The 11,853-nt window shown below is 42.1% G+C and overlaps 1 protein-coding gene across 1 annotated transcript; it reads left to right on the top strand.

Moving 5' to 3' along the window:
• Positions 1-1,652: 1,652 nt before the first annotated feature.
• On the top strand, positions 1,653-3,224 carry LOC135218614 (trichohyalin-like). Its single transcript, XM_064255048.1, has one exon. The coding sequence runs from the start codon at positions 1,653-1,655 to the stop codon at positions 3,222-3,224; it is 1,572 nt and encodes a 523-aa protein (XP_064111118.1).
• Positions 3,225-11,853: the final 8,629 nt, after the last annotated feature.

The following is an 11,853-nucleotide window of genomic DNA, read 5'->3' on the forward strand; positions in this document are numbered from 1 at the left end:
ATTTAAATCAAATGACGGAAGCGTTTAAGAGATGAAATTTTAAGAATTATTTGTAAGTCGAGTCAGAGTCAGTTGTATAAGGGGGACCTTTGACCGTGTCTATTGAATAGTCTTAATTTCTTAATAAATGAGTTAAGTATGATTTCGTTTATAAGAAGTAGAATGTGCAAAACAAGATTTGTATTGTTAAAAGCACTTGAGGACAAATGTATGAACATTTTTTCTTCCCAATATGTCCATTCTTTTTTTGGTAATTAATAATTTCATTTATGTAAATAGATTGCAATGTATATACAATATTATAAATTGTAAGAAACTGTAAATGTATATTTTCTAAATAAAAGTAAAAAAAAAATTCTTAGTTTCCTTGGATGAGGAGCAAATTATTATTATTATTATTATTATTATTATTATTATTATTATTATTATTATTATTATTATTATTATTATTATTATTATTATTATTATTATTATTATTATTATTATTATTAATTTGTCATTAGTGTTCCTTACGTTTCTGTTTTCAAAACGCACCTGACTCGTCGCAATAATAATAATAATAATAATACTAATAATAATAATAAATAATAATATTATTATTATTATTATTATTAGTATTATTATTATTATTATTATTATCATTATTATTGTTATTATTACTATTACTATTATTGTTATTATTATTATTATTATTATTATTGTCATCCCACTCTTAGAACGAACATAAACACCCAAGTTGCATTTCCAGTGACAATATTAATGACAGGTGCTTTTACCCAGAAACGAAGAAAGCTCAATAATATTACGTCACAGATCAACAATTACGTTATAGATTTCGTGATCAGAGAGGCAGTGTGGAAATAAACCAAAAAAATACCCGCAGGTTATATTAATTAATTTGGTGACTTGAATAAATGGCTGTGGCTGAGAGCAAAGACTAAAGACTGATTATAAATGCATACATACATACATCTATAAAAAGTGCCCATAAAAACGTCAAAATATAGAGAGAAAAATACTATATTTCAGATTCTTATCCTTTGCCCTTATGCCAGACGGTAAAAACAACCTAGAATTCATAGTGGCTTTTGATAAATTCATATCGGACAAATATGTTTAAAAGGAGTGTTACTAAATGCTTTAACTGGCCTTAATAAGAAATATCCTGTTCCCAGTAGATTTATGATAGCCATCCGCTTGCTAAAAAATTTAGAAGAGGGAGACAGCAGACTCTATATTTTGGCGTTTTTATGGGCTCCTTTTATTAGATGGAATTCTGTTATAACAGAACATTTTTACCAGTCACATACATACATACAGAGAGAGAAAGAGAGAGAGAGGGAACCTCGCTCCTTCCGTGAGCCCATTCCGGAGTCCTTCCTGGAATGAGGACATTGTCTCCAGGAGCTTTCTCTATTCTCTCTTCTTCAGATCCCGAATCCAGTGACCGTTTGAAAAACTAAGCATGGAGACAGCGAGAGTGATAAATATAGCATTGAATCATGTTTGCTTCATATTGCTTAATCCTAACAGTCTTGTACTTGTACTTCTTGTGTTGTGACCTGTATGCTCCAACCGTTGAGGACTCCCCGCCTTTGTTTGGGTCTCAATCGGTTCATGATAGCGTACAGGATACCACTATTAATTATAATATGGCGGATTCTGTTCATACAGAAATCGTCGTGGAAAAATTCAACAGCTTTGGTACATCAGCCTTTGCCGTCGCCATCCCTGGAATGGCCTTGTTGGCAGGCTTGGCGTTTGCTCTGTACTGGATTTACAATCTTACAAGAACCCACCGACATTTTCATCTACAAGACGACTTGGAAATTAGTAGCGAGGACGAGGTTATATTAGAAGCCAGTTTGGAAACTGAGGATCTCGAAGAGGAAGAAATGTACTTTGACGAAGAAGACAGTCTGGATATGGAGCAACTCGATGAATCTGATGTTGACTTAGAAACGGATATTAACGAAGAAGCTAGACTGGAAGACAGTCTAGATATGGAACTATTCGATACTGATGACTTGGATACGGACCTTGAAGATGAATCTAGACTGGAGGACAGGCTATATATGGACATATTTGAGGATACTGCAGATACTGAAGATACTGAGTATACTGAGGAGGAGGAGGAGGAGGAGAAGGAGCCGTGTTTAGAAGTTTACTTACTGAGACAAGGTCTGGAACAAATGGAAGAAGAAAAACGAAGCTTAGAAGAGGATTTGGATAAATGCCAAGATCATGCACGTAAAATGGAAAACCTCTGGATCGGAGCTAAGGAAGAGATCGAACTGCTCCGACGTCAGCTAGTGGAGAAAAATCTACTGCTGGAAAAGAGAGCAGAGGAGGAAAAGGAAATGAAAGGTAAATTTGAAAAGGAATTGGGCGACAGAGGTAGAAAAATCGATAATCTGCTCCAGCAAAATGAACAACTTGCAGATGAAAAGAGGCAGCTGGAAATGGACTTGAAACTGGCTTTAGCTCAAGTACCAAAAATGGAAGAGGTCAACAGAGAACACCTGGAGGAAGGAATGTCACTGAAGGGAGCAGAACTCAGAATCAAATTAAAAGGAAGTGAAAACCTCAACGAGTTGCTTGACCTGGATTATGAAAACCTCTGTATGCTGAATGAAGACTTGAGGAATTATATAGTTGAGAAAGAAATAGAGATGGAGCGCACTTTACACAAGGGAGCAGAACTCAGCCTCAAATTGAAAGAAAGTGAAACCCTCAACCAGTTGTTAGACCTGGAGAATGGAGGCATCTGTAGGCTGAATGAAGACTTGACGAATGTTTTAGTTGAGAAACAAAGAGAATTGGAGCGCACTTTACACTGGGGAGCAAAACTCATCCTCAAATTAAAAGAAAGTGAAAACCTCAACCAGCTGCTTGAAATGGAGAATGGAGACCTCTGTAGGCGAAATGAAGACTTGAAGATTGTTTTAGTTGAGAAAGAGAAGGAGGCAGAGCTGCTGAAAGGAGAAAATATAAAGATCGACAATACTCTTGCCGAAGAGACGGAAAGGCTGCTTAGAACAGTCGAAGAGCAGGTCAGTAACAATCTGTTAGTTAAGAAGGATCAATTGGAAATAGCTCTGCATCAAGAACAGAGCCTGCAACGCTTACTAGAACGTCAAGAGGAAGACATCATCTCTTTCAGGAAGCAGGAGAGTGAAACCCAATGGGATAGAGTGAAAGATGTTATTAATGGAGATGAATGAAGACCTTTATAGGAGGCTGGAAGACAAGCTCTCAGTTTGAGAGTCAACAACTGTATGGAGGTTGGAGGACAAGCTCTCAGTTTGAGAGCCAACAGCTGTATGGAGGTTGGAGGACAAGCTCTTAGTTTGAGAGCCAACAGCTGTATGGAGGTTGGAGGACAAGCTCTCAGTTTGAGAGCCAACAGCTGTTTGGAGGCTGGAGGACAAGCTCTCAGTTTGAGAGCCAACAGCTGTTTGGAAGGCCAGAAGGTCACCAGAAGACATAGTGTAGGAATAATCTAGAAGACCGGCTCTGCAGAAAATTAAGTATGCTATGTCCCTTGATGAAGACTTCTAATAGAAGATCTCTGTCAAAGCGGGCAAATAGTCGGATATCTAGATCTATTCTTGCAGATGTCTTCCTTCTGGTTATTCTGTTGGAATAATCTAGAAGACCGGCTCTGCAGAAAGTCAAGTATGCTATGTCCCTTGATGCAGACTTCTAATAGAAGATCTCTGTCAAAGCGGGCAAATAGTCGGATATCTAGATCTATTCTTGCAGATGTCTTCCTTCTGGTTATTCTGTTGGAATAATCTAGAAGACCGGCTCTGCAGAAAGTCAAGTATGCTATGTCCCTTGATGCAGACTTCTAATAGAAGATCTCTGTCAAAGCGGGCAAATAGTCGGATATCTAGATCTATTCTTGCAGATGTCTTCCTTCTGGTTATTCTGTTGGAATAATCTAGAAGACTGGCTCTGCAGAAAGTCAAGTATGCTATGTCCCTTGATGCAGACTTCTAATAGAAGATCTCTGTCAAAGCGGGCAAATAGTCGGATATCTAGATCTATTCTAACAGATGTCTTCCTGAGGCAGGAGGACCAGCTCTCTGGGTGAAAGCCAATGTCCAGGGATCTTCCTAATCACCTGTTCAGGCAGAGGAACTCTTACCCATGAGAGCCAACCGTTGTTCAGCCGACTCTCTCAGTGAAAGTTAATGGTTGGTGAGATCCCCCCATCTCGTCAATCAGTAAAACTTTCCCAAGGAAAGTCAACAACTGTTCAGCAGATGACCTCTCAGGGTAAGAGTGACAAGCTCTTAGTTTGAGAGCCAACAACTGTATGGAGGTTGGAGGAAAAGCTCTGTTTGAGAACCAACAGCTGTTTGGAAGGCCAGAAGGTCACCAGAAGGTCACCAGAGGACATATTGTAAGAATAATCTAGAAGACCGGCTCTGCAGAAAGTTAAGTATGCTATGCCCCTTGATGCAGACTTCTAAAAGAAGATCTCTGTCAAAGCGGGCAAATAGTCGGATATCTAGATCTATTCTTGTAGATGTCTTCCTTCTGGTCATTCTGTTGGAGTAATCTAGAAGACTGGCTCTGCAGAAAATCAAGTATGCTATGTCCCTTGATGAAGACTTCTAATAGAAGATATCTGTCAAAGCGGGCAAATAGTCAGATATCTAGATTTACTCTTGCAGATGTCTTCCTTCTGGTTATTCTGTTGGAATAATCTAGAAGACCGGCTCTGCAGAAAGTCAAGTATGCTATGTCCCTTGATGAAGACTTCTAATAGAAGATCTCTGTCAAAGCGGGCAAATAGTCGGATATCTAGATCTATTCTTGCAGATGTCTTCCTTTTGGTTGTTCTGTTGGAATAATCTAGAAGACCGGCTCTGCAGAAAATCAAGTATGCTATGTCCCTTGATGCAGACTTCTAATAGAAGATCTCTGTCAAAGCGGGCAAATAGTCGGATATCTAGATCTATTCTTACAGATGTCTTCCTGAGGCAGGAGGACCAGCTCTCTGGGTGAAAGCCAATGTCCAGGGATCTTCCTAATCACCTGGTCAGGCAGAGGAACTCTTACCAAGTGAGAGCCAACCGTTGTTCAGCCGACTCTCTCAGTGAAAGTCAATGATTGGTGAGATCCCCCCATCTCGGCAATCAGTAAAACTTTCCCAAGGAGAGTTAATAACTGTTCGGCAGATGACCTCTTAGGGTAAGAGTGACAAGCTCTTAGTTTGAGAGCCAACAGCTGTATGGAGGTTGGAGGACAAGCTCTCAGTTTGAGAGCCAACAGCTGTTTGGAAGGCCAGAAGGTCACCTGAGGACAGAGTGTAGGAATAATCTAGAAGACCGGCTCTGATTGATGCAGACTTCTAAAAGAAGACCTCTGTCAAAGCGGGCAAATAGTCAGATATCTAGATCTATTCTTGCAGATATCTTCCTTCTGGTTATTCTGTTGGAATAATCTAGAAGACCGGCTCTGCAGAAAGTCAAGTATGCTATGTCCCTTGATGCAGACTTCTAATAGAAGATCTCTGTCAAAGCGGGCAAATAGTCGGATATCTAGATCTATTCTAACAGATGTCTTCCTGAGTCAGGAGGACCAGCTCTCAGGGTGAAAGCCAATGTCCAGGGATCTTCCTAATCACCTGGTCAGGCAGAGGAACTCTTACCCAGTGAGAGCCAACCGTTGTTCAGCCGACTCTCTCAGTGAAAGTTAATGGTTGGGTGAGATGCCCCCATCTCGTCAATCAGTAAAACTTTCCCAAGGAAAGTCAACAACTGTTCAGCAGATGACCTCTCAGGGTAAGAGTGACAAGCTCTTAGTTTGAGAGCCAACAACTGTATGGAGGTTGGAGGACAAGCTCTCAGTTTGAGAGCCAACAGCTTTTTGGAAGGCCAGAAGGTCACCAGAAGGTCACCAGAGGACATAGTGTAGGAATAATCTAGAAGACCGGCTCTGCAGAAAGTTAAGTATGCTATGCCCCTTGATGCAGACTTCTAAAAGAAGATCTCTGTCAAAGCGGGCAAATAGTCGGATATCTAGATCTATTCTTGTAGATGTCTTCCTTCTGGTCATTCTGTTGGAGTAATCTAGAAGACTGGCTCTGCAGAAAATCAAGTATGCTATGTCCCTTGATGAAGACTTCTAATAGAAGATCTCTGTCAAAGCGGGCAAATAGTCAGATATCTAGATTTACTCTTGCAGATGTCTTCCTTCTGGTTATTCTGTTGGAATAATCTAGAAGACCGGCTCTGCAGAAAGTCAAGTATGCTATGTCCCTTGATGAAGACTTTTAATAGAAGATCTCTGTCAAAGCGGGCAAATAGTCGGATATCTAGATCTATTCTTGCAGATGTCTTCCTTCTGGTTCTTCTGTTGGAATAATCTAGAAGACCGGCTCTGCAGAAAATCAAGTATGCTATGTCCCTTGATGCAGACTTCTAATAGAAGATCTCTGTCAAAGCGGGCAAATAGTCGGATATCTAGATCTATTCTTACAGATGTCTTCCTGAGGCAGGAGGACCAGCTCTCTGGGTGAAAGCCAATGTCCAGGGATCTTCCTAATCACCTGGTCAGGCAGAGGAACTCTTACCCAGTGAGAGCCAACCGTTGTTCAGCCGACTCTCTCAGTGAAAGTCAATGTTTGGTGAGATCCCCCCATCTCGGCAATCAGTAAAACTTTCCCAAGGAGAGTTAACAACTGTTCGGCAGATGACCTCTCAGGGTAAGAGTGACAAGCTCTTAGTTTGAGAGCCAACAGCTGTATGGAGGTTGGAGCAGCTCTCAGTTTGAGAGCCAACAGCTGTTTGGAAGGCCAGAAGGTCACCAGAAGGTCACCAGAGGACATAGTGTAGGAATAATCTAGAAGACCGGCTCTGCAGAAAGTTAAGTATGCTATGCCCCTTGATGCAGACTTCTAAAAAGAAGATCTCTGTCAAAGCGGGCAAATAGTCGGATATCTAGATCTATTCTTGCAGATGTCTTCCTTCTGGTCATTCTGTTGGAGTAATCTAGAAGACTGGCTCTGCAGAAAATCAAGTATGCTATGTCCCTTGATGAAGACTTCTAATAGAAGATCTCTGTCAAAGCGGGCAAATAGTCAGATATCTAGATTTACTCTTGCAGATGTCTTCCTTCTGGTTATTCTGTTGGAATAATCTAGAAGACTGGCTCTGCAGAAGTCAAGTATGCTATGTCCCTTGATGAAGACTTCTAATAGAAGATCTCTGTCAAAGCGGGCAAATAGTCGGATATCTAGATCTATTCTTGCAGATGTCTTCCTTCTGGCTCTTCTGTTGGAATAATCTAGAAGACCGGCTCTGCAGAAAATCAAGTATGCTATGTCCCTTGATGCAGACTTCTAATAGAAGATCTCTGTCAAAGCGGGCAAATAGTCGGATATCTAGATCTATTCTTACAGATGTCTTCCTGAGGCAGGAGGACCAGCTCTCTGGGTGAAAGCCAATGTCCAGGGATCTTTGCTAATCACCTGGTCAGGCAGAGGAACTCTTACCCATGAGAGCCAACCGTTGTTCAGCCGACTCTCTCAGTGAAAGTCAATGTTTGGTGAGATCCCCCATCTCGGCAATCAGTAAAACTTTCCCAAGGAGAGTTAACAACTGTTCGGCAGATGACCTCTCAGGGTAAGAGTGACAAGCTCTTAGTTTGAGAGCCAACAGCTGTATGGAGGTTGGAGGACAAGCTCTCAGTTTGAGAGCCAACAGCTGTTTGGAGGCTGGAGGACAAGCTCTCAGTTTGAGAGCCAACAGCTGTATGGAGGTTGGAGGACAAGCTCTCAGTTTGAGAGCCAACAGCTGTTTGGAAGGCCAGAAGGTCACCAGAAGACATAGTGTAGGAATAATCTAGAAGACCGGCTCTGCAGAAAATTAAGTATACTATGTCCCTTGATGCAGACTTCTAAAAGAAGATCTCTGTCAAAGCGGGCAAATAGTCGGATATCTAGATCTATTCTTGCAGATGTCTTCCTTCTGGTCATTCTGTTGGAGTAATCTAGAAGACTGGCTCTGCAGAAAATCAAGTATGCTATGTCCCTTGATGAAGACTTCTAATAGAAGATCTCTGTCAAAGCGGGCAAATAGTCAGATATCTAGATTTACTCTTGCAGATGTCTTCCTTCTGGTTATTCTGTTGGAATAATCTAGAAGACCGGCTCTGCAGAAAGTCAAGTATGCTATGTCCCTTGATGAAGACTTCTAATAGAAGATCTCTGTCAAAGCGGGCAAATAGTCGGATATCTAGATCTATTCTTCCAGAGGTCTTCCTTCTGGCTCTTCTGTTGGAATAATCTAGAAGACCGGCTCTGCAGAAAATCAAGTATGCTATGTCCCTTGATGCAGACTTCTAATAGAAGATCTCTGTCAAAGCGGGCAAATAGTCGGATATCTAGATCTATTCTTACAGATGTCTTCCTGAGGCAGGAGGACCAGCTCTCTGGGTGAAAGCCAATGTCCAGGGATCTTCCTAATCACCTGGTCAGGCAGAGGAACTCTTACCCAGTGAGAGCCAACCGTTGTTCAGCCGACTCTCTCAGTGAAAGTCAATGGTTGGTGAGATCCCCCCATCTCGGCAATCAGTAAAACTTTCCCAAGGAGAGTTAACAACTGTTCGGCAGATGACTTCTCAGGTAAGAGTGACAAGCTCTCAGTTTGAGAGCCAACAGCTGTTTAGAGACTGGAGGACAAGCTCTCAGTTTGAGAGCCAACAGCTGTTTAGAGACTGGAGGACAAGCTCTCAGTTTGAGAGCCAACAGCTGTTTGGAAGGCCAGAAGGTCACCAGAAATCATAGTGTAGTACTAATCTAGAAGACCGGCTCTGCAGAAAATTAGTATGCTATGTCCCTTGATGCAGACTCCTAAAAGAAGATCTCTGTCAAAGCGGGCAAATAGTCGGATATCTAGATCTATTCTGGCAGATGTCTTCCTTCGGACATTCTGTTGGATTAATCTAGAAGACTGGCTCTGCAGAAAATCAAGTATGCTATGTCCCTTGATGAAGACTCCTAATAGAAGATCTCTGTCAAAGCGGGCAAATAGTCAGATATCTAGATTTACTCTTGCAGATGTCTTCCTTCTGGTTATTCTGTTGGAATAATCTAGAAGACCGGCTCTGCAGAAAGTCAAGTATGCTATGTCCCTTGATGAAGACTTCTAATAGAAGATCTCTGTCAAAGCGGGCAAATAGTCGGATATCTAGATCTATTCTTGCAGATGTCTTCCTTCTGGTTATTCTGTTGGAATAATCTAGAAGACCGGCTCTGCAGAAAGTCAAGTATGCTATGTCCCTTGATGCAGACTTCTATTAGAAGATCTCTGTCAAAGCGGGCAAATAGTCGGATATCTAGATCTATTTCTAACAGATGTCTTCCTGAGGCAGGAGGACCTGCTCTCAGGGTGAAAGCCAATGTCCAGGATCTTCCTAATCACCTGGCCAGGAAGAGGAACTCTTACCCGTGAGAGCCAACCGTTGTTCAGCCGACTCTCTCAGTAAAGTTAATGGTTGGTGAGATGCCCCCACCATCTCGTCAATCAGTAAAACTTTCCCAAGGAAAGTCAACAACTGTTCAGCAATGACCTCTCAGGGTAAGAGTGACAAGCTCTAAGTTTTAGAGCCAACAACTGTATGGAGGTTGGAGGACAAGCCTCTAGCTGTTTGGAAGGCCAGAAGGTCACCAGAAGGTCACCAGAGGACATAGTGTAGGAATAATCTAGAAGACCGGCTCTGCAGAAAGTTAAGTATGCTATGCCCCTTGATGCAGACTTCTAAAAGAAGATCTCTGTCAAAGCGGGCAAATAGTCGGATATCTAGATCTATTCTTGTAGATGTCTTCCTTCTGGTCATTCTGTTGGAGTAATCTAGAAGACTGGCTCTGCAGAAAATCAAGTATGCTATGTCCCTTGATGAAGACTTCTAATAGAAGATCTCTGTCAAAGCGGGCAAATAGTCAGATATCTAGATTTACTCTTGCAGATGTCTTCCTTCTGGTTATTCTGTTGGAATAATCTAGAAGACCGGTTCTGCAGAAAGTCAAGTATGCTATGTCCCTTGATGAAGACTTCTAATAGAAGATCTCTGTCAAAGCGGGCAAATAGTCGGATATCTAGATCTATTCTTGCAGATGTCTTCCTTCTGGTTCTTCTGTTGGAATAATCTAGAAGACCGGCTCTGCAGAAAATCAAGTATGCTATGTCCCTTGATGCAGACTTCTAATAGAAGATCTCTGTCAAAGCGGGCAAATAGTCGGATATCTAGATCTATTCTTACAGATGTCTTCCTGAGGCAGGAGGACCAGCTCTCAGGGTGAAAGCCAATGTCCAGGGATCTTCCTAATCACCTGGTCAGGCAGAGGAACTCTTACCCAGTGAGAGCCAACCGTTGTTCAGCCGACTCTCTCAGTGAAAGTCAATGGTTGGTGAGATCCCCCCATCTCGGCAATCAGTAAAACTTTCCCAAGGAGAGTTAACAACTGTTCGGCAGATGACCTCTTAGGGTAAGAGTGACAAGCTCTTAGTTTGAGAGCCAACAGCTGTATGGAGGTTGGAGGACAAGCTCTCAGTTTGAGAGCCAACAGCTGTTTGGAAGGCCAGAAGGTCACCAGAAGGTCACCAGAGGACATAGTGTAGGAATAATCTAGAAGACCGGCTCTGATTGATGCAGACTTCTAAAAGAAGACCTCTGTCAAAGCGGGCAAATAGTCAGATATCTAGATCTATTCTTGCAGATACCTTCTTCATGGTTATTTTGTTGAAATAATCTAGAGACCGGCTCTGCAGAAAGTCAAGTATGCTATGTCCTTGATGCAGACTTCTAATAGAAGATCTCTGTCAAAGCGGGCAAATAGTCGGATATCTAGATCTATTAATACAGATGTCTTCCTTCTAAGGATGAAAGCCCACAATTGTTTGGAGCCGGAGACCACCTCTCTGGGTGAAAAACAATGACCAGGGATCTTCCTAATCACCTGGTCAGGCAGAGGAACTCTTACCCAGTGAGAGCCAACCGTTGTTCAGCCGACTCTCTCAGTGAAAGTCAATGGTTGGTGAGATCCCCCCATCTCGGCAATCAGTAAAACTTTCCCTAGGAAAGTCAACAACTGTTTGGCAGATGACCTCTCAGGGTAAGAGTGACAAGCTCTTAGTTTGAGAGCCAACAGCTGCATGGAAGTTGGAGGACAAGCTCTCGGTTTGAGAGCCAACAGTTGTTTGGAAGGCCAGAAGGTTACCAGAAGACATAGTGTAGGAATAATCTAGAAGACTGGCTCTGCAGAAAATTAAGTATGCTATGTCCCTTGATGCAGACTTCTAAAAAAGATCCCTGTCAAAGCGGGCAAATAGTCGGATATCTAGATCTATTCTTGCAGATGTTCTTGGCCTTCTGATTCTCTTGGAATAATCTAGAAGACCGGCTCTGCAGAAAGTCAAGTATGCTATTTCCCTTGATGAAGACTTCTAAAAGAAGATCTCCGTCAAAGCGGGCAAATAGTCGGATATCTAGATCTATTCTTGCAGATGTCTTCCTTCTGGTTATCTGTTGGAATAATCTAGAAGGACCGGTTCTGCAGAAAGTCAATTATGCTATGTCCCTTGATGCAGACTTCTAATAGAAGATCTCTGTCAAAGCGGGCAAATAGTCGGATATCTAGATCTATTCTTACAGATGTCTTCCTTCTAAGGATGAGAGCCCACAATTGTTTGGAGGTAGGAGGACCACCTCTCTGGGTTGAAAGCCAATGTCCAGGGATCTTCCTAATCACCTGGTCAGGCAGAGGAAACTCTTACCCAAGAGAGCAACCGTTGTCAGGCGACTCTCTCAGTGAAAGTTAATGGTTGGTGAGATCCC

The sequence above is a fragment of the Macrobrachium nipponense genome, chromosome 9, assembly GCF_015104395.2.
Source record: "Macrobrachium nipponense isolate FS-2020 chromosome 9, ASM1510439v2, whole genome shotgun sequence".
In the NCBI taxonomy this organism is placed as follows: domain Eukaryota; kingdom Metazoa; phylum Arthropoda; class Malacostraca; order Decapoda; family Palaemonidae; genus Macrobrachium; species Macrobrachium nipponense.